Genomic DNA, 23,436 nt, shown 5'->3' on the forward strand with positions numbered 1-23,436 from the left:
CTAAGACGCTGAGCTTGTCGATCAGAAAGGTCAGCAATTTGGTGGTTCAAATCCCTAGCATCACATAATGGAGTGAGCTCCTGATAACTTATCCCAGCTTTTGCCAACATAGCAGTTCAAAAGCATGTAAAATGTAAGTCGAAAAAATAGGAACCACCTTTGGTGGGAAGATAACGGTGTTCTGTGTGCCTTCAGCATTTAAGTCATGCTGGCCACGTGACCACGGAGATGTCTTCGGACAGCGCTGGCTCTTCGGCTTTGAAACGGAGATGAGTACCATCAACCCGAGTCGGGAATGACTAGCATATATGTGTGAGGGGAACCTTTTATACATTGTAATTCCTGTTATGGCCTTCAGATATTATTGAGGTTAATACTGAAATAAGACTGTCAGGAAAGGATGAACGATGATACTGAATCACTTGACACTTGACCTTGATGATTTTAAGCTTATAATAGAGAGGATATGGGAAATTTAGTATAAGGCAATTTATTATATGTAATCAAATACACTGTAAGAGATAGCACTTAGTAGCAATAGACATGAGTAATTGCTGTCACATACAATCAGTAACGTCAACATGTTTTATTTTGGGAAGTACATTAAACCAATCATAACATTATTAAATTATTGGGGTATTATATCTGTTTAAAATAAACTTGCACAGATTGTTGAGATGCTTCTTATTTTCTGGATTTATTTTGTACTTACTATCAAATGTCAAGGGTTCTTTTTTTACTGCACTGAAAAGAGGAGTAAGCACAAGTCTCTTGTGAACAGCACATATTAACATGTAAATATTTTCATCTGGCTTTTCTTAGAAAATACATGAAATGACAAAAAGAATTGCCTTTCATTATAGAATGCTTTAAGGCAAGCTCCATAGAAACATAAATGGTATGTTCCAAGTAAGAGGTATTAATTTTCCAAGTTGGCACTTGAAATTAATTTATTTTTTTCTGGTTTCGACCATCTTTTGATTCCCACATTGCAATGATATTAAAATACAGCAAGAAAAAGAGAAAGTGTAAGCAGGATACAACAGACACAGCTACTGGAAATAAATCTGGTAGATGCTTTGGAGGTTCCACTGTGGCACTCATTAAAGTCAGGATGCTCATCAGAGTTACTGAGATGAAAAACTGAATGTTGAAGAGAAAAGGCATGATGGTTACTACAATTTTGCCCTATAAGTGGTTTCACTGGGTGTTGTTTTATCACCCTTACATAGGAAATTGGGTGGCATATAAATTTAATAAATAAACATTTCAATGAATTCAATGCCTCCGCAGCATATCATCATATTTACCAGTTGCCAGGATTAATGCTAATAAAATACCATTAAATACACACATTTTTCAGGTAGAAAAATAATTCTATTATTATTAACATATATAAAGTGCTCACTGCATTACTAAGATGGGCACAGGGATGAAAGAATTTATTTTATTAGTCAACTTGAAGGATTATAATTATAAGATGTTAGATGCTACTTATAAGTAATGCTGAAATATTCTAGCAATTGTTTGATAACAGCATTACTGAATAATGTAATTCAATAGTTTAACTGAGGAAGTTTGGCAACTTAATATAATGATTTGTGCTTTGGTAAGAAAAACATGCAAAGCATGAATATGCTCTTAGTAAAATTAGTGCACATAATATATTTTTGTAAGTTACTTACTAAACTCTTCATAACTTTTGAAAGTGTCTTAAGCCAAGTAACGTATTTCCTTAGATAACTGGAAAGTTTTTTTAACTGCAGATCTTCCTCAGCTGTTTTTTCAAATATTGAAAAAGAAGTTGTACACACCAGGAGGAAAGCCAACATTGTGACAATGTAAGACAAAAGAAGGCCATCCTTTAATAGAAGAGGAAGCATGCTGTAAAGGGAAACATGAATTACTGTGAATTCTAGCAAGGTTATACAAGCCAAAAAAATTACCATGTAAAATAAATCTTAAAATGTCTTCCCAAAGTATGAAGAATTGTTTAGAAATAACATTCAAACTCACCTGAAAGTTGAAACTAGAAGAAACCATGTAGATATAAAAGGAATTTCATGTATTACTAAACAGACTGGTCTAAGAGGAAAACAAAAATATAAGCTCAAAAGCATTGTTTAAGAAACCTAATAACTTTTCAGCTGCTGCTTCCCTGATAATCATAAAAGCATATTAGGACAACAAAATAAATGGATTAATGCTTTAAATAATGGATCTTTCTATAGGAATAAGCAATACTTCATGTCCTTGATACCTCTGCAATAAAAGAATCTGCCTGCATGGTCATTGCTGATCAGCTTCAGCTTCAATGCATACTCAGTATTCTGGGACCTAAGAAAAGTCCATGATTTCACTTTCTGGATTCTATTACATTGGGAGAGCAGAAATTCATGGACACACAACTCACAAGTTTTGTAAATGTATTGGTGTGGGAGCTTGAATCTTATTCTAAAACATTTTGTCAGCACTATAGTTTTCCTCACACATATTTCCAGATACCAGTGTGAAGTGGTTTTATATAATAATTAAAGTATTTTAAAATATAAAATACTACTTACGCTGAAACAAGAAGAACAGATTTTTCATGCACTTGGAATGAGAAGAGGAAGAAAGACAATGAACAGCAAACCTTTGAAGAAGAAAATGTAGAATGTTAAATGCTAGACAAGATCTGCTTTTACTTATATTGACAGAACTATGTAGATCATTTTTGTGCTATTAGTCATGGCTAATCAGTTTCACACTTTTATTACCAAAAGCTTTTTATTTATACCATAAAATATGGCTACTTGACCAAGGCTCGCAATATGATAAAAAGCTTTAAATTAGTAGCATGTGTACCTAGATTATTAGCTGATTAGTTGTTGATGAAAGCACGAACCATCAACTAGGTAAGTGACTCACCAGGGCATCTAAACAAATCAACATAACTGACAAATCATTGATGTAAAACTTAAATGATCTATACAAATTGAGATGGATTTAAAATAGGTTTCTGGTATGGTAGAGCTCTACTTTCCCTCTCTGATCTGAAGTGCTAAATTGGGCTGAAAAAAATTATTATCAGTTTTTATTACACCTTTAGGTTTTTCAGTGTTCTGAACAAATATTGCAGGTAGAAGTCCATTGTCAAAGACCATTAACAGTGCAAGAGCCTATCATTTAGGATCAATGACAATTTGCCCACGGGCAACTTGTCACGGCCAACTCACTATGGCTAACTCACCACAGCTAACTTGCTGCAGGACAATTCGCTATGGCCATCTTGCTACAGGACACCTCACTGCTGGACAAGAGTTACACTAATACCAAAGAAATGGTGGAATAGAATCATTGAAGAAAGGATGCAAGAGGAGGGACAGAATGAAATGTGAATGGCAAAAATTAAAATATTTTTTATTTATTTTAAATAATTAAATAGAACAGTTAAATTGTCCCACGGCGAGTTGTTCCATGGCGAGATGTCCTGCAGTGAGTTGTCCATGAAGAGTTGGCTGCAGCAAGCTGGCCATGACAAGTTCGCTGTGGCAAGTTTCCCATTCACATCGCTTAAATCATGTTTACTGTTCTTTAGCCATGTTTACTGTTCAATGAGATGTTGTGAATGAGGTTAACATTGATTATTTTATTGCCAAATAACTCCTTGGACATTATAAACAGACTATTATAATGATGTCAATGGAGTAAAATATCTCTTAACTTTTTGTGCATGCAGTTGATGACAGATTAGAGACCATAGTTGAAGATTCTTAAAGAATTGATAGGAAAAAAGCTAATTCCAACAGAAGAGAATATATGTGGTTCACAGGGTTAAACTGTGGAGTTCTTGAGATTCTCTGATCTCTGGTCTCCAAGCTAGATTCCATGATCAAATGAAGCAGGAAAGGGGGAGTTAAGAATGAAGAAGTCAGCAGCATTTAGCCCAACTGATTGTTTATAGGGAATCACTGATTGGAATTGTTCTTTTCCCCTTTCTACATCCCTATCAACTATAACAGAGATAAAGAAAAGAGATTATTACATATTACAAAGCTATGAATTCTTATGTTTAAATATGTGTTATTATACCCTTACCAAGCCATATTTAAATCCTCTGAGCGAAGGTTGCAGAGTCAGTTTTATGCAACTGGGAAGTACAGTCAGGAATGTTAAAGCAAAACTAAAAATAAAGTAATATCATATTAAAACCATTGATTTCAATAACCAGATTAATTCTGAATCAAGAATCAGTTGAGAATTGTTTAGGAATACTTTGGTATTGCTCAGTTTTTATAGTTACTGAAGAGAAATAAGATTCCTTTCATAATAATGATGATGTTATTGATTCAGCTGAGTCCGACTCAATCACAAAAGATAAACCAACAAGCAGAGAACAGCTCCACAAAATGTTGAAATAATATTTTTATTAAGGCCATTTTATATAGTTCTATATACCATGAATAATTCTAAATCTAAATAATTCTAAATTAGTTCTTTTATATGCATCTTTTGCTAAAACCATAAAAGGAAGTTGCTTGGGGAGTTTGATATTTACATACCTTAATTTAAGTTGTGTATCTTTTGTCAGGATTGTCTTTATTTTGAAAAGAATGCTTACAGTGCACCAAATATTGGCTACTTTATCCTGAAAATATATTTAATGTATTGCATTATTTTGAATGTAAAACATAATTTTATATACATGGAATGGCAGAAATAATCAACTTGAAATTAAATGTATCTGTGTAGCCTTCTCATAAAATCATAGATTTTTGAGAAGACCACAGACCGTCAATGCTACAAAACTACCTATAACTATGTAATATCCATATTTTAAAAAGCAGCATGAAACATTTTTTTCAAATTTGAAGCCACATTACATTCTGCCTCATTCTTACTAGTACATATTTAGCACCACTTGCTAGCTGCCAGCAATGACAGAGTTAACCCCTAATAAATCACGAAGTCTAAAGACATTAGCAGTTGTGCTAGGATCACTTTCCAAATTAAATTTGTAACCAAACAGCTAGCATACTCATGAAACTCATCCCTAAACAGCTGCTTGAATCACAGCTGTGTAGACATAACAGCAAGAAAGCTACTACAAACAACTGAACAATCTCCTTGTTCTCTTACAAGAATACAGAACACACACTGCAAATTTGCTGAAGGTGACAAGTGCCTCGCAGCACCACCAACATAAAAGGTGCCAGCTTAATAGCCAGTGAAGTCTTACAATTATCAGCACTGAAGACATGTCTGTAAATGGGAATCAATTCAAGGAACCTGTCATAGGCACCCCAGGATAACCTTACTGTGCATTGCTTAGTAGACAGTTTCTTAGTTTACCCAGATTAATATCCCAATCAGCCACTCCTGTGCCAGCTCTAAAAATCTTAACACTGAATAAACTGTGTGAAGTTTTTAAATCATACAGACCCATTTCATTAAAATCTACAATATGTTCTTTCGTTTTTAAAGCATGAAGTGAGATTAACAGTCAGAAAAACAAACTGCTTGACAGTCCTTTGACTTATGAATTTCTATTCTTCATGTCACATTTCTATTTCTATTTCATCATGTAACATTTCAGTCAGTTTATGACTGGGGAATAAGATCCTAAGTGTTTCTTACGATGTGCCATCACCACTGCTGTACGTAATGATTTTCAGATGCGAGTCTGCTGCAAAGTGTATCACTATTTCTCTGTCTGGTGCAAACAAATTAATAAAGTAATACCATCAATAAAACCATCCCGTTTATGGTCAACATCTTAAGGCTTCACCTTAGCCAAGCAAACTGTAAATTTTCCACCAGGATAAATTTAAACCATACAAATTTGAGCATCAATCCAATCTCTATTTTGGAAGATTTTTTTAAAAAAAGAAACATTGAATTCATTTTTTTCATATTGAATTATTTCTTAAAACCTCTAGATTGTGCAAAGACATTGTTTATTATTGTGGAATATATTTGAAAAATGTATGCCTGAACTATAGATCTGACGATGGGATTAATTCTATTTGTATAATATCCTAGAAGATGCCAGCTGAGCTAGGGGTTAAATGCTGGATTAAATAACTGGCAAGAAATGACAGTCAGAGAAGCCAGATCATATTACTAGCCTTCTGGTGTATCTTCCACATGAAATCCCTAAGGGTCAAAGTGAAGGTTTCTCAAGGGAGCTAAAAATATAAAACATTTACAAGAAGCTTGGGAGGGGGAACATGAGGCATACCTCAAACAAACCTCGATCTACAGGAAAGAGCCTTCTGAGTACTTGCAAAATTTGTTCAATGTCTGTACAAAATGGGAGCCAGCAGATTGCAAAAGAAAGAATGACAATAAAAGACAGTTTCATCAACAGCCATAACCTGTAAGAAAAAAAAAGGGGGGGGAATCAAGCCTCAAAGAAAGATGATTTTTATGTACAGTACTTTCAAACTTAAAGTTTACTTTTCCAAGCAGGAAACCTGTTAGAAAAGTTAAGAAAACTGTTAAATATGCTCTCCCAGCCACCCCCAGGAAGAAGAAAAACATTCTAAACTCTTATCTTCTAAATATGGGTGTACATTTGTGACCTGTGCTTAACTAATGACAGGTGTTGAAGAGAAAAGATAGTTGTGTGTATTTTGATACACTATAGACACTCTTTAAACTATTTAGTATGTTATTTAATGACTTAGGAGAAACATGCTTCTCTGAGGGATGATAATGACATGAATCCCTACTGCAAAAGCTAATCAAGAAATGAATGACATGCACAAATTCCCAAGGCAAAACAGCCTAAGTGCATTCCAGGACCATTTTTTTTTGGATGTCAGCTTGTAAAGATACTCACCCTTTGCCCAACAGGCCTTTCTTGAAGCACTTTCCCAGCAGGTAGCAGAAGAAGGGCAAAGCATGGTAGAGCTCCATTTGTTTGTAGTTTATAGCAAAACAAAATGCTACAGAGCCCAAAAGATCCAAGTCATAAGAGAGAAACAGCACTCCCCACAAAGCAAGACCAAGACTCACAGAATTATATATGTTTGTTCTGTTAAGGACAACAATCTGTAAAGAGCTTGCTAATGAAGAATATGCAACTGTAACAGGATTCTGTTGGTCGTCCACTGCCACCAAAACCTACTTGATGCCACAGCATCATTCCGAGATGGCATAAAAAGAATCTTCATGTCTTAAAATAATAAAATGGGGCAGAAAAATATAGCTTTCCCCCAGGTTGTGCCACATGTTGCTTTGACTTCCCTCCTCCCTCCCCTTTTCTTACCCACACAGCAACAGATTTATTCCACAATATCCATGCATTGCAAAAAAAAAAGATACTGAAAATGTCCATAGTCAATCAGAATGAGACCGGGATAAAGCAATGTGCAGAGAGCACTAGAAATCTGAGAACAACAAACAACAACAACAAAAATCAATCATACAGGTAAAATGTGAATATTAATTTTCTTTAGAAAGATTGTACTGGAACTGTCAACCCATTGAACTTCCTCCATCTAAAAAGATGCAAATAAAGTAGTGTTAAATCTATTGCAATGGGTAGTATTTTGTTTTTTTACTGTTTTTCAAAAGTATAACTCAATTACTTCACATGTTTAATGTTTATTAAATTTATATTCCAACCTTTGTTCACAAACTGAAGGCACTACTGCCTCCCATTTCCCCCCACAACTATTGTGTAAGGAAGGTTGGAACAAGAGAGTGTGGTGGTTCCAAAGTCAGCCAGTGAGCTTCCATGGCTGAGGGTACCCTTGTGACTCAGAAACATAAAATGATCATGACACACAGACATTTTATTACAATAAGATCTGACATTTGCTTGGCCCAAGGAATTACAAGTTATCTGATAGAAACACCCACTAGACAAGAATAACATGTCTCTCTGATGATTTTATGTATGAAATCATTCACAGCTGCTCTGAATTGGATGCCACATGGATACAGATGACAAAGGTAGTGCCTTGTAGTGGTAGCTGGGAGATTTTTGAGCCAGTGATTCACAAAGAAGTAGATAAGGTTGTCTGTAGGCTTACCACTGCCATTTTTGGACTTGACCCCTGAGTCCCCCTGGGAATAGGACGGCATACAAGTCTAATAAACTAACTAACTAACTAACTAACTAACTAACTAACTAACCCTGTTAGCTAGTTAAAACATGATATTTTTGGACTACTATCCCATATAAAACTTCTAGTGCCAGAAATATTATATCGTCCCCCTATTTTCCACACAACAACAACCTTGTGAGGTCGGTTGATCTGAAAAGAGTGACTGGCTCAAAGTCATCTAACCTGTTTTAATCGCTAAAGTGGGACTAGAATTCACCATCTCCCACTTCCTAGGTTGATACTTTAACCACTAGACCAAACTGGTTGTGTGTTAATCTTATTTTATAATTATGCTATGTTTATTTTACATAAATAGATTGACATATATTTGTTTCTTGTAAAACACTGTAATGAAAACTGTTAAATTAATGTTTTAATCATAATTGGACTAATATTGTTTATCTGATTATTCACTACATTTCTTACTTTTTTCATACAGAAACAACATTATTTTGCAAAGAAAAATATACTAACCTTCTTTTTTATTGATGTCTCTTTTAAATAACAGCAGTATAAGATTACTGCAGGAATATAAACTAGCATATCAGCAACAAGAACTGCAAGACAGAAAAATTATATACAGCAGTCAAACCAACATTTCTGATAACTCTAATTCTGCTTTGCCTTAATTGTTATAGCAATAGCACTTAGATTTATATACCGCTTCATAGTGCTTTTACAGCTCTCTTTAAGCGGTTTACAAAATCAGCATATGGTCCCCAACAATCTGGGTCCTCATTTTACCCACCTCTGAAGGATGGAAGGCTGAGTCAACCTTGAGCCAGTGAGATTTGAACTGCTGAACTGCAGCTAGCAGTCAGTTGAAGTAGCCTGGAGTACTGCACTCTAACCACTGCGCCACACTCTATCATTATCCTTATGAATCATTTATGGAATTTCCCTTCATATTTTTCCCCTGCATGTTATGGCTCAGGAATGCAACCTGATCAAATGGGCACCCTCCACAGCTAGAAGGTTGCCACTTTGCTTCTTCTTTACTGAAAAAAAACCCTAATAAACATTCCATTGAAATGATCTAATCAAGGTTAAACCACCATGGCCAAAATGAGGAAGGCTTATCCACTTTTTCTCCCCATATTTCATACACACTTAAATGACTATAATATGTGCAAACATGGCTATTTCTGTATGTGTCTGCTTGTATGTGAGCTTATGTGCTTACAATCATAGAGAAAGAGTTCCTAGTTACAGGCACTATTAATACTTAACATGCTAGGAAAAATAACAAAAACACCATCATGTGTCTGGTGGGCCTCTGAAGCATGGACACCACTAGAGTGCTTGATGGGATTGTTCCTGTAAGGTTCCTCACCAATTAATGATCCTGGGTAGCTGCTTGGTTTAATGAAGAATTAAGGGAAATGAAATGACTAAAAGAACATCTACAAGCAGGGGCCACAGAAAAACTAGAAATGCATCAGAACAGGTACTGACAAATGTTTATTTTTAAGCTGCACATCAGCAGAAAGAGAAACACCATGATTTATCTGCATTCACCGATTTTTCTCCCAGCAGCCTCAATCAAAGCCATCAGAGGTTTTTAGGGAAATATGTGTAGATTAAGATATCTAGAGGCTCAGTGCATGGTTTTGTGGTTTTCTGGGCAGATAACATTGCTCATATGGGCTAGATACCAGTTGGACAGAACCCAATACAGTGAGCAAATCTGGATCCTGTACTGTTATCTGAGATGCTTTTGAGAATACATTCAATGAAGTGAGCATGTCTTATTGGTATCTCAAAGAGGGAAGTGTGCTGTTCTTGGTCCTTTAAATCTTTTATTGGTGTTTGATACTATCTATCATTGTATTCTGTTGGGCTGCCTGCAAGAGTTGGGAAGTTGGAGGCTAGCAAAGTATCTGGAGACTATCAAAATCTGGACCTTTTTTATTGCCAGAAACATCTATTTCGAAGGAGGTGTTTAGAATTCATTTACTGTTCTATATTTATTCTGTTGGAATCTATCCAGAGTTCAGCAGGGCACACGCTTGACCTCGCATTTCTCTCGGAGCAGTGGAGTTGTGATCTTGGTTTGAGGGGTATTGAGATCTTGCCCCTGTCATGGTCAGACCACTGCCTACTGAGGCTTGACTTTCGGAGGCCAATCCCCCACTGTAGGGAGGAGGAACTGATTAGGTGGTTCCACCCCAGGCGCCTTATGGACCCAGTGGGCTTTCAGATGGCGCTTGGTGTTATACCTGATACTCTCGTCCGCAGTGCGGCTGAGGCCTTGGTCGCTGCTTGGAACTCGGCGGCGGCAGAGGCTCTTAACCGGATTGTGCCTTTACGGCCTATCCGAGGCAGCGGATCCAGGAGGGCTCCTTGGTTCACTGAGGAACTCGGGGAGATGAAGCGCCAAAAGAGACGCCTGGAGCGCCGCTGGAGGTCCAGTAAGTCCGAGTCAGACAGAGCACTGTTAAAAGCCTGCATCAGAGCCTACCTTCTGGCAATTCGGACTTCAAAAAATACATACATTGCCGCTCTGATTGCATCCGCTGAGTCGCGCCCAGCCGCCTTGTTCAGGATAACCCGCTCCCTCCTGAAAGGGAGGGATGCGGGCAATCCTTTACAAGGCAGAGCTGAGGAGTTTGTCCAATTTCTCACGGATAAAGTTGCTCAGCTTCGGACAAACCTGGACTCCAATTAAGCAGAGCCAGCCGAGGTACTGGGGGAAGGTCTTGAATGGCATCTTTGGATTGACTTTCAGTCTGTTACTCCTGAGGAAGTGGACAAGGCCATCGGAGCAGTGAGTGCCTCCAGGTGTGTACTGGACCCGTGCCCCTCCTGGCTGGTTGCAAACAGCAGGGAGGTGACACGGAGCTGGATCCAGGCGATAGTTACCGCCTCCCTCCGGGAGGGGTTCTTTCCTCCCCCCCTAAAGGCGGCGGTGGTGAGACCCCTCCTGAAAAGGCCGTCTTTGGATCCAGCCATTTTAAATAACTATCATCCAGTCTCCAACCTCCCCTTTGTTGGGAAGGTTGTTGAGAAAGTGGTGGCCTCTCAGCTCTGGCGGTCCTTGGATGAAACCGATTATCTAGACTCCTTTCAATCTGGATTCAGGCCTGGCTACAGCATGGAAACTGCTTTGGTTGCACTGACCGATGATCTCTGCAGAGCCAAAGACGGGGGCCACGCCTCTGTCCTAGTGCTCCTTGACCTCTCAGCGGCCTTCGATACCATCGACCATGGTATCCTTCTGCGACGGTTGCGAGAGGTGGGGGTGGGAGGCACCGTTCTTCGGTGGTTCTCCTCCTACCTCTCGGACTGGTCGCAGTCGGTGTTGGTTGGAGGGCAGAGGTCGACCCCTAGGCCCCTTAAGTACGGGGTGCTGCAGGGTTCGGTCCTGTCCCCCCTCCTGTTTAACATCTACATGAAGCCGTTGGGTGAGTTCATTCGGCGGCACGGGATAAAATATCACCAGTACGCGGACGATAGATAGCTGTATCTGTCCGCCCCGTACCAACTCAGTGTAGCGGTTGATGTGATGTGTCAGTGCCTGGAGGCTGTCAGGGTCTGGATGGGGGTAAACAAACTTGCTCTCAATCCTGACAAGACCGAGTGGCTTGTGCTTTTCCCTCCCAATAATTGGCCATGTATTCCAACTCTCAGGCTGGGTGGGTGAAATTATACACCCCTCAGACAGGGTTCGCAATTTGGGAGTCCTCCTGGATCCACAGCTGACTTTAGATCACCATTTGTCGGCTGTGACCAGGGGGGCATTTGCCCAGGTTCGCCTGGTGCACCAATTGCGTCCCTACCTGAACCGGGAGGCCCTCACAACAGTCACTCACGCCCTTGTGACCTCAAGACTGGACTACTGCAATGCGCTCCACATGGGGCAGCCCTTGAAGAATGTTCGGAGACTTGAGCTTGTCCAGAATGCAGCCACGCGAGCGATTGTGGGTGCGCCTTGGTACACCCACGTTACACCTATCCTCCGCGAGCTGCACTGGCTGCCTATTGGTCTCCGGATACACTTCAAGGTGCTAGTCGTCACTTATGAAGCCCTACATGATATTGGACCTGGGTACTTGAGAGACCGCCTCCTGCCAATTACCTCCCAAAGGCCCATTAGATCCCACAGATTAGGCCTCCTCCGAATTCCATCTACCGGCCAATGCTGGCTGTCAACTACCCGGGGAGGGACTTCTCTGTGGCTGCTCCGGCCCTCTGGAATGATCTCCCCGTGGAGATTCGGACCCTCACCACCCTTCAGGCTTTCCGTAAAGCCGTTAAGACCTGGCTGTTCCAGCAGGCCTGGGGCTGCTGAGTTCCATCCCCACTCGAACTGGTGTGCTTGTTGAGACCTTTTAAATTGGTTCTGTATTGTTGTCTGTCTTTGTTTTCTTTCCTTTTTTATTGTTCCCCTCCCTTCCGGTTTTGTTAGCCGCCCTGAGTCCCTCGGGAAGAGGGCGGCATACAAGTTGAATAAAACCTCAAACCTCAAACCTTCTCTGATTGGGGTAGATTATAAAAATAGGAAATATAATAACAAAAATTCATAGCAAAAGATACCAAAACAAAATATCAGCAGAAGCTGTTGATTAGTTTCTAACTTTAAAAGAGGGGGAGGGAGGGAGGGAGGGAGGGGGAGGTACAAGTGGTATGTGGGACAGAGGTTCATTTTCATGATTTTCATAATTTGATTATTGCCACTATATCAGCCACTTAAGTATATACATTTCATTTATTACATAATTATAAAATTATTGTAAACATAAAGTTACTTAGTTTTTTTTTTTTAAAAAAAACATATTTTACAATGCCAAGCTATGACGAGTGATTTCTCAAAACATTAAGGTTTTTTTGCAGTATATACAGTGCCTAGAGGGAGAATTTTCTAAAATAGGTAAAAATAATGGCTAACATTTAACATTATTGAATTCTGTAACCTTGATAACATGCATTTAATGGCTATTGTTTAAAAAATGTCTATCCATTTGTTTGGTTTATACATCAATGATTTATCCGGCGTGTTGACTTGAGCATTATTAAAGACTATTTCAAGGGTAATTTGGTTCTAGTGATTTTTAAAATGCAGTCAATTACTAAAGACCAGATGGAAAGGTTTGTGGCCAGCATAAGAGGTGAGGCGGAGGAGTGTCTAATTCTGCCCAAGCTAATCAGCAATAAGAAGAAACTAACATAAGATTATTATTTTTTTGCACAACTCTATTCATTCCTGGAGGATGAATAACACAAACTAATTAATTGTTTATGATGCTTAATAAAAAAACTCATGACATTGCTAGGTTTGTTTTTCTTTCATTATTAACCACCATATTAATATCAATTAATGTGTCTATGAAAATAATAATCATTTTGATTTAATTGTAAAAGTAATCGCTACTAAATGTTATGATTCTATATAGAATACTAGCAGTTTTTACATGGCTGGAAAAAGCTATTATTACATAATAAGAAAATATTGTTATACAGTAAGAAGCATTTAATCTTTTATGTGCATATTAGCATCCATTTCAGTAGCACCCTAAAAATGTAGGCTGGGCCCAAATTAGTCCAAATATGAACACTTCCAGCTACTGCAAGAAGAGCAGGACAAGCAATACAACTGTCTGTTGGTTCTTTCTTTGCTGTTACAATCCTTTAAATCACCAAATCACTGACAGTATCTTTTCAGGAAGTGTGGAGGATAACATCTAGTTGAGGGATATCCAACCTTAGCAACTTTAAGACATGTGGCTTCAACTCCAGCCTGGCTAGCTGGGGAATTCTGGAAGGTTTGCCAAGGTTGAACACTGCTAGTTTAGTTTTTCAATGTTTAGTCTAGTGTTTCCATAAAAACTGAAAACACTTGATGAAGAAAAAGTACCTATTTTATATATACTGTATATATGGAATTAGAATTAGTCAAAGATTCTATTTCATTTAGCGTTGTACTCATCTTGTATACATCTATAGACAATTATTGACATGAACTTAATAAAAATTTAGTTTTATATAATATGGAGTAGAGGACAAGCTGTCACTCTACTGCCATTATTTATTGATCTTTTTGTATTCAAATATTTCTAGCATATTAGACAAAACAGATTTGATTATATAATGCAAAATAAGACAATGTAACGGCTACTATATATCAATGTGTGTGTGTGTGTATCTCAAAAATATTAAAAAAAAATTGTTTCTAACCACATATTAAAATGATTTAAATAACTGAAAACAAGTTAAAACCAGATGTATTGCTAATTATTCAACATTTAAATGACATTTAAATATTGCATAAGGAGCAATTAAAAATACCTGTTCATTAGTCAAAACTGAATAAAGTCAAGCATATAGTTACTATGAGAAATTCCACAATATGGAGAATATTGAAAAGTCCAATCTCTTTTGCTCACTCAGTACAATTGGTTTTAAAACTGAATCTAGGAAGAAGAATATTCATCTTGTGTAATAAAAAATGTTAGCATTATATCTGGCAAGTTATTCAGAATCCTGTAATGTAGGTTCTTACCTTAAACAATCCCTTTCATTATATATTTTGTTAGTATACAGCTGTACTAATATTAGCATATTAAAGATTATAATCACTTGTATCAAACTCTGCGAACTCCTCTTATACGGAGCATCTCCAAATACACAATACAGGATCAAATAAAATGCCTTGTATAGTTACATTGTAAAAATAGAATTCCTACCTGATGCACGCATAAATAACTTGTGTGACTGACTCTCATACCCACGAGATGTGTGTAGAGTAATCCAACTGGGATTTATAAACTTTGCCCTAAAAACAAATACGAAAAAAGATAATTGTCTTAAGGTGTATTTATAAGATATGAAAAATAATTTAAATTTGTAATAACTGTTCTTTTAATGGTACTTAATCATCAAATATTTAAAAAACACATAATAGTTTTTCTTTTGAATGTTGTAAACATATTCCTCAGATTTTTAACTGTATAAACAAGGTAGCAGAGACCATTCTGATTAATATTCTTTACCTTAAATGAACTTACAAAAATTCTTTGGTTTTAGACCAGTTTCTGAAAACTAAAAGCAATAATAAAACACTTTTTATAATTTCAACATATCTATTCCAGTGTTTTTTTAAGACAAAAAATAGCTATGTTGACCACAGAAAAAAGTAAAACCCATATTGGAACAATAGTATTATAAAGCCAGTTTAAGGTAGTAAGATAGCATAAAGTTTTCTAGATCTTTGCAAAGCTTTTATCAGCTAGTTGTATTTCTTTTAGGAAATTAAAAAAGGAAATTGTAGGCATTAATTTGTTCATTACAATTTTGTAAAGAATAGAATAGGCAATTTACTATCCTCGATATTTTTTTATTGAAAATTTTAAAAAGCTTTTACAAATATTTACCTCCCTCCCCCAAACTCCCCCCCCCACCGGTTTCCCAGAGCAAATACAGGGTATAAATTTTAACAATCATATTCTAAGATAAACTAAAAGAAACTTGGCTTCATCTTTCATTTGTGCTTTAACTCCTCTTTTGTTAAACTAACTATAAACAAATCATATCATTCCTTTCTCTTTCAGTCATAAGCTATCTGGAATTTCTTAGACCCGTATTTATTTTGAATATAGTCAATCCATCTTCTCCACTCCAGTTTGTATTTCTCATCTGAGTACTCCTTATGATATGCTGATATTTTAGCCTTCTCTGCTAAGTTTGTTACTTTTAATGTCCATTCTTGAATAGTAGGCAAATCTTCCTTGCGCCACCAGCAGTCTTGCTGCTGTTATTAGATTCAAAATCAGTTTAGTCTCTATAACAGTACAATCAGTAGTTATACCTAACAAGAATAACTGAGGGGTAAACTTTATCCTCATTTTAAAAATATTTTGCATAATCCACCATATTTTTATCCAAAATGCTTTAACCTTTTTGCAAGTCCACCATATATGGTAATATGTAGCATCAACACAATCACATCTCCAGCATTTAGGTTGCAAATTCGGATACATGCAAGCCAGTTTTTTAGGATCTAAGTGCCATCTATAAAACATCTTATAAAAGTTCTCTCTCAGGTTTTGGGCTTGTTTTTACATTTTTTACCCATATCTTTTCCCATGTATCCAGCATTATTGGTTCTTCAAAATTTTGTGCCCACTTTATCATACAGTCTTTAACTAATTCTGTTTCAGAATCCATTTCTATTAATACATTATATAGCCTTTTTATATGCATTTGACTTTGATCCCTGATTTATTGTAATAGATTGTCCTCATCTTGCGTAATACCAATTTTCTGATCTTTTTGCCATCTGGCCTGCAACTGTCCATACTGAAACCATGTTTGAATTACCTTTTCTTCTTTTAGTACATTCAAGGGTTTTAACTGTAATACACCTCTTTCTATAGTAAGAAGCTGTCTGTATGTAGTTACATCCTGTTTTTATGCTATACTTATGTTCTCTATTGCATGTCTGGGAATTGCCCACATAGGTATCTGTTGTGGCTCGGCTGGAGCCTTTGGAACTGCTATCAGACTCTGACAGCGAGGGACCCTATGAGTCAGGCCTGGAGGAGGCGGAGAGCCCTGCACAGAGTTCTGACTCCGAGCAGGGCTCAGAGAGACTAATTGGTCTCCAGGTAATGTCTGAGCCTTGGAACAGTGAGAGAGGTTGACACAGAAACCTCCTGTGAGTTTTTTCGAGATGCACGCAGGAGAAGGGCTGGCCGACGTAAGGAACAATTGAGGACTCACAGGAGATGATAACGAGCAGCTGTGGCTCGTTAGGATCTCCTCCTGCGGATAAAAGACTGATGGTGCCACCCCTGGTTGCAGAAGTCAACATTCCGTTCCGTTTCTGTTCTAGTCAAGCTCTCCGTTTGTGTGCAACCATCGAGAAAAAGCAGTTGGATAAGTGACTTGATTTATATAATCCTGTTTTGTAGAAGTTTATGAGTGAGGACTTTTGCCAGAGCATTTATCTGTGTTTATTTTGGGCTCGCAGCCAGCAAGAGCCGGGACTGATAAAAACATTCCTTTACACGTTCTGTTTGGCTTTAGTTTTTTGAACGGACAAGATGGGGGGTCAGAACAGGTATCTTATCATTTAATTTATGTTGATATTTTTTCCAGACACGCAATAGAACATTCCTTAATATATGACTTTTGAAAGTCTTATCCACCTTCTTGTCGTATATCAAATAGGCATGCCAGCCGTATATCAAATCATGCCCCTTGATTGAATTAATCCAATCACTAATTATTGATAAAACTACTGCTTCATAGTATAGTTTTAAATTTGGCATTTTCAAGCCTCCTCTCTCACATACATCTTGCATAATTTTAAGTTTTATTCTCGGTTTCTTCCCTGCCCAAACAAATTTGTTAATGCCCTTCTGCCATTCCAGCAAGTTTGCATCTTTTTTAAGTATTGGTATCATTTGAAAAAGAAATAAGAAATTAGGCAAGACATTCATTTTCACTGCTGCTATCCTTCCCAAAAAATTGTAGTTTTCCCCAATTTTTCATCTCTACCTGTATTTTATGCCATAATGGTTCATAATTATATTTATATAGCTTCCCATTTGAAGTTGTAATATAAACTCCTAAGTATTTAACCTTATTAACTATCTCACATCCTATTATTCTTTCTAATTCTTCCCTTTGATTAGTGTTCATATTTTTAACTAGCATCTTTGTTTTCCCTAGATTTATTTTAAACCCAGATACTTGGCCATATTGATTAATCATATTCATTAAAACCTTAGTAGATTTCCCTAGTTGGGTTAAAGTTATAACCAAGTCGTCCGCAAATGCTCGTAATCTATATTCGTGATGCCTAATCTTAATTCCCTGTAAATCTTCTGACCCCCGTATTTTATTCAGCAATAACTTCAAGGTTATAATAAACAATAATGGTGATAAGGGGCAAGCCTGTCTTGTACCTTTCTCGATTTTAAAAGATTCTGTTAAACTCCCATTGACTATAATTTGTGCTGTTTGTTCATGATATATTGCCTTGATTGCTTGTAAAAAATACTCTCCAATTTGCATCTTTTGCATTGTTTTCATTAAAAATTGCCAATTAACTCGATCAAATGCTTTCTCTGCGTCTAGAAATATAAGCGCTGCAGGGACTTGGTTATTCTTTCCCAGATACTCCAATATATTAACAATTTGTCTTACATTACTTCTCATTTGTCTCCCTTGTATAAAACCAGTTTGATCATTGTGAATCAGTTGCTGAGTAACCACCATCAACCTATTTGCTAGTATTTTAGCAAAGATTTTATAATCTGTATTGAGTAATGATATAGGCCTATAATTTTTTGGCTGAGTAAGGTCTTGATCTTCTTTGGGTATCAAGGATATAAAAGCTGTTCTCCAAGATGGAGGTACCTTCCCTTCCATTTGGATTTTGTTAAATAATTCCTTAAGAAGTTCTACCATTACTAATTGTAAATTTTTATAGTAAACCGCTGTCAAATCATCTGTGCCCGGTGCTTTCCCCGCCTTTAACTGTTTAATTACCTGGAGGATTTCCCCCGAGGTTATTGTTTGGTTCAATCTCTCCCTATGCTCATCCTTAACTATAGGTATTTTTTCTTTGTCCACGTATCTATCTATATCTAAGCCTTGTATTTTGTCACCCTTGAACAATCCTGTGAAAAATTCAAGGAAGACTTTTTGGATCATGTCCTGTTGATAACTTTCTTTACCTTTGTAATATATATTTTTGTATGTTACGAGATTTTTGTTTCTTCCTAGTCATGTATGCTAACCATCTACCTAGCTTATTTGCATTGCAAAAGGTATTATGTTTAGCATATAACAAGTTAGTAGCCACCTGATCAGACATCAGCATATTGAATTGCACTCGTAATAAGGCAATTGCCTCTTTTATCTTCTTGTCTCCTGGGTTTGATATTAACTCCTGCTCTTTCTGCTCAATCTCTTCCTCTAGTTCCTTTCTTTTTCCCCCCTGTCTATGTCTGTGTAACTTATTTAAATTTATGAGGACTCCTCTCATATACGCTTTGCTTGTATCCCAAACCATTTCCATAGATGTACCCTTATTCATATTAAAAACAAAATATTCTCAGCAATTTTTTACATTCATTGACATTTCTCTCATATCTAAATAAATTTTCGTTTAGCCTCCAACCCCTTTTAGATGAATATTCTAGATGAATATTTTAGATGAATATTCCAATTCCATCCAAACTGGGTTATGATCTGTTAAGGCTCTGGAACATATCTTTGTCTTCTTTACCTTGGAAAGCAAATCATTTGTGGTCAATATAAAATCAATCCTAGAGAAAGATTGTCTATCAGAAAAGAATGTAAAGTCCTGTTCTTTAGCATTCCTTTCTCGCCAGATATCTCTAAGCTCAAAATCATCCATCATATCAAAAAAGGACTTAGGTAATTTCGCACGTGTTTGAATATTTTGCAAAAGACCCTTCTTATCTTTCTTGGTATCCAAAACTCCATTCCAGTCACCCATTAGTATGCAGGATCAATAGTCCCACTGTATTAACTTGGTATGGAGCATCTTGTAAAATTTATCTTGTTGTTGATTGGGAGCGTATACTCCTATTAAAAGTAACTTTTTCCCTTCTAGTAATAGTTCTATTGCGATATATCTTCCTTGAGAGTCTGCTTCAATTAGATCAGCTTTCATATCCTTTCTTAGGTATATAACTATACCGTTTTTCTTCTCTGGGGCGGAGGCTACAAAGTATTGTCCAAGTCTTGCGTTTATCAAATATTTCTGGTCATTTGTTCTAATATGTGTTTCTTGCAGGCAAATTATATCATTCTTAAACTGTTTCAAATAATGGTTTGTTTTCTTCCTTTTCTGCGGTGAGTTTAAGCCACTGATGTTCCAGGTTAAGAATTTAGTTATCATCTTTAGCTCCCTGAAGCTTTTTAAGAGCCATCTTGAAATCCTGTAGTTTGGTTTTCAGCCTAGCTCCTCCCATCGCTTCTGAGCTGAAATCAGTGGCTTCCTTAGCCACTACGTAAGCTTGTTGCAGAGCTTGTTGTTTCTTTAATTGTTGTTCCATACGTCTAGTAACCTCTTGGGTTTGTCTTTGCTCCTTGACTCCTTCTAGTTCCACCAGCTGGGTCTGAACTTGGTCCACCTGCAATGATCCTTGAGTATCTTGCTGTCCTGTCTGTCCTTCTTGCTCCCTTTGTCTGGGTCCTGGAGATGGTGGGTGACCAGCTTTTAGTACATTGCTGTAAAAATCTCTAGCCTTCCAAACTGAGTTAAGACAATATCTTTGACCCAAGTAGTTGACCACTAATCCGGCTGGAGCTTCCCATCTGAACTGTAACTGACGGTTCTCAAGTTCCTCCACTAGAAATGCAGTCTTTTCTGGATCTCAACATTTTGGGTGGGATTTCCTTCAAAACTGTCACATCCTGGCCTGCAACCTGCAACTTGGTTTTGTAAGACTCTTGTAGTATCAAATTCCTCACATCCCTTGTGGCAAAATACACTACAATGTCTCTTGGGAGTTGTTTCTTTCTAGCAATCCATGAATTAACACGATATATCTTGTCTATTTGCCAGTCAAAGTCCCCTCCCAACCAGCCCATCAGTTGGTCAAAGGCTTCAGAAAAAATCTCCTTCAGATTTTCTTGGTTTTTTTCTTTAAGGCCCCTTATTCTGAGGGCAAATTCCATCTGCAGGTACTGGAGCATTGTGATTTCATTTTCTGCATCGTAAATCTTGCCTTGGACCGCATCCATTTTAGTTTCCAGATTAATATTGGACTCATTAACATTTTCCACTTTTTCCTCCATTACAGATACATAGCCTGATAAGCATTTAAAGGCTTCTAAAATATCTTCTCTGATTTGTTGATTACGAATCTGCACCATCCCCAACACTTCTTCCGAAATCTCCTTGAACGCAACAGAAATCTTTTCCTGCATTTTAATTTCAATCACGGCTGCATGGTCTTTTAAAGCATCATTTAAAACTCTTTGCAATATTTCTTGAGTCAAAGGTTCTCCAGCAGGAGGAGGGTGTTGGGGGGGGGCAGCAAAGACTGTAATTTAGTTGTCGGAGCAGGGGAACTCCCTGCACTCTTGGAAGTTATAGTTGTTTTAGCCTGCTTTAAAGCCATTTCCTCAGTTAATCTTATCTTGCACCCAATTAATAAGTCCAGACAGACCGCTTGTTCCAATTATTACTCTAATAAATCACTGCTGATTTAGTGATCTTTAAGTAATTTTTAACTCTGTGGTAGTTTATAACATTACAGCACAACCCCACCTTCAAAGCTCTTCGGCGCCATCTTTTTCTTTCTGCCACGTAGTTTAATAGAAGGAATTTTTAGAAAAATTGAGTTAAGGTCTGTTAATATATACAATTGGAAGTTCTCCGGTATTCCTCTGCCTGTCTTGGATTCAGGTATAAATCAATCATTGAACAAGGGGTGGACGCGTGTCTTTGTTTCTTCAAAAAGGCAGAAAGAGTCCTGGACGCAGAGTTTGCTGAGTTGCAGGGGGGTTCACACCTTCCACTCCCCAGATTTATCTCCTGGAGGAGGTTAGTGGAGCACTTCCCAAGCCCAGCTGCTCACCCCTCCTTCTTTGCCCGAAGAAGAGGTAATCAATCTGTCAAACAGCTGATGAATGCTGTTTAGACAGCTTAACGCAATCTCAGGGCTGGAGCTGCTGAAAAAATCAGTTCTTCAGACGACACGTCCAAACCGGAAGTCCCTCTTGATATTTTTAATTTCAATTCCTGTCACCACAAGGCAGTGTAACCACCTACAATAGAACTGCAGTTTTAAAAATCTAGAGAGACCGTCCATTCCTGAAGCAGAATATAACAAATAAAATCTAAAGTCTCTTCTGTCCTTTAGCACAAGATTTCTGTCATTTTTAAACTTTAAAGTAATATCTCTTCAAAGCTGCTTCTCAATTGGTCTCTGCAAACTAAAAACATAGATGCATATTGATCACTGTGAACAAATGTTGTTTTTATCTTGCTACAGATTAAAACAGGGAAATCCCACTTAAAGCCTATCCTTATTACCATGATATTGATACTGATAATAATCATTTATCAAACTTGTGTGCCACCCAACTCTCAACAACTTTGCGTAGCTTGTGATAGTGGATTGCATGATCATAGTTGTAAAGCATCTTAATGAAAAATGCCTTGGCCATTTACAATAATATAAAATCAAATACAGTCTTTGTAAACATAGGATACATGTATCTATATAACTGGACAAAAATAATTAGATGCTTACGCTGAATACATAAATCCTGGGCTATATATAAGATCTATTTGCAATGTATAATCTACACTGTGTCTCATCTGTAACAATTTTGGTATATGGATAGTACTTTCATGTAGTTTGTTAGCAAAATATGAAATAATGTGAATGCTTTAATTAATATATTATAAAATAAACTGTACGGAGGTGGGCACTTGCAACCCACAATTGCCTTCTGCATCCAAAGCATAGTCTCTAGAATTCTTCAAAGTAGCTGGAATGTCGCTTTTGGGAAAATTTGGAGGATTTATATTGAAGGGCTTTCCCTAATTTAGAGGAGATAGAATTTAAGGAACAAAATAGACATTAAGTCCCTGCAACTACAAATATGGAAATCATTTCTTGATGTGACTCCAATCCAGTGATCTGGGAATTCAAACATTGTATATAACGTCTATATCCAATCATTTTCCTGATTCTCCATCACATTAAAAAAAAATCTTATTAGAGATGTTAATCTCTGAATATACCACAGAACACTTATGGATATAAATAACTTCTGAATTAGCGTATTTTGTTTTCTTTTTAAAGAATTATGTTAAACAATTGGCTATATAAAAATTAACTTACACATAAGCACACAGAAGACTGTGATAAGCAGTAAGAGGTGGGTAGTCAAGGCCCCAATATTGTAAATTATTGTCACTGGTGTTAAAATACCTGAAAGACAAAGTGAAATTCAAAATAAATATACACGTTTAGCATATTATAGGGACAATATCTCTTTTATTTTCTTATATAAATCTAAAGCTATTTTGTGACAGCTTCTGAGAAAGTAAGCTTTTTTCTCCACCACCACCTCCAAATGATCTTTGGATATTTTTCTGAATAAGTGTTTCTTAAATAATAGTCTGCAGAATGATAATGGAAATAAAATATGGTTTTTATATTAAGTGTATAAAATTGTATAAGATGCCACAGTGGCTTTAAAACCTTCAATATAGGTATAAGATTTCACAGATGTTTTCTAGTCTTCAATATAGGTTTTCCTATATTTAGGAAAAACCAAGATCTAATTCTATTGCTTTCACTGGAAGAAACACACAAACATCCGAGATAAAAAGGAATGA

At 37.0% G+C, this 23,436-nt stretch overlaps 1 protein-coding gene across 1 annotated transcript in view; it reads right to left on the reverse strand.

Moving 5' to 3' along the window:
- Window positions 1-347: 347 nt before the first annotated feature.
- The window catches only part of ALG6 (ALG6 alpha-1,3-glucosyltransferase), a 34,806-nt gene continuing 11,717 nt past the window's right edge, over window positions 348-23,436 (reverse strand). Inside the window, exons 4-15 of the mRNA XM_032218863.1 lie at window positions 22,937-23,026; window positions 14,783-14,871; window positions 8,574-8,656; window positions 7,312-7,376; window positions 6,827-7,012; window positions 6,224-6,359; window positions 4,545-4,630; window positions 4,081-4,165; window positions 2,565-2,635; window positions 2,017-2,085; window positions 1,686-1,884; window positions 348-1,143 (exon numbers count right to left, since the gene is read on the reverse strand). Coding sequence (XP_032074754.1) covers window positions 946-1,143; window positions 1,686-1,884; window positions 2,017-2,085; window positions 2,565-2,635; window positions 4,081-4,165; window positions 4,545-4,630; window positions 6,224-6,359; window positions 6,827-7,012; window positions 7,312-7,376; window positions 8,574-8,656; window positions 14,783-14,871; window positions 22,937-23,026 — 1,357 coding nt within the window. The 3' untranslated portion in view covers window positions 348-945. The remainder of the gene's footprint in view (window positions 1,144-1,685; window positions 1,885-2,016; window positions 2,086-2,564; window positions 2,636-4,080; window positions 4,166-4,544; window positions 4,631-6,223; window positions 6,360-6,826; window positions 7,013-7,311; window positions 7,377-8,573; window positions 8,657-14,782; window positions 14,872-22,936; window positions 23,027-23,436) is intronic.

The sequence above is a fragment of the Thamnophis elegans genome, chromosome 5, assembly GCF_009769535.1.
Source record: "Thamnophis elegans isolate rThaEle1 chromosome 5, rThaEle1.pri, whole genome shotgun sequence".
NCBI lineage: Eukaryota > Metazoa > Chordata > Lepidosauria > Squamata > Colubridae > Thamnophis > Thamnophis elegans.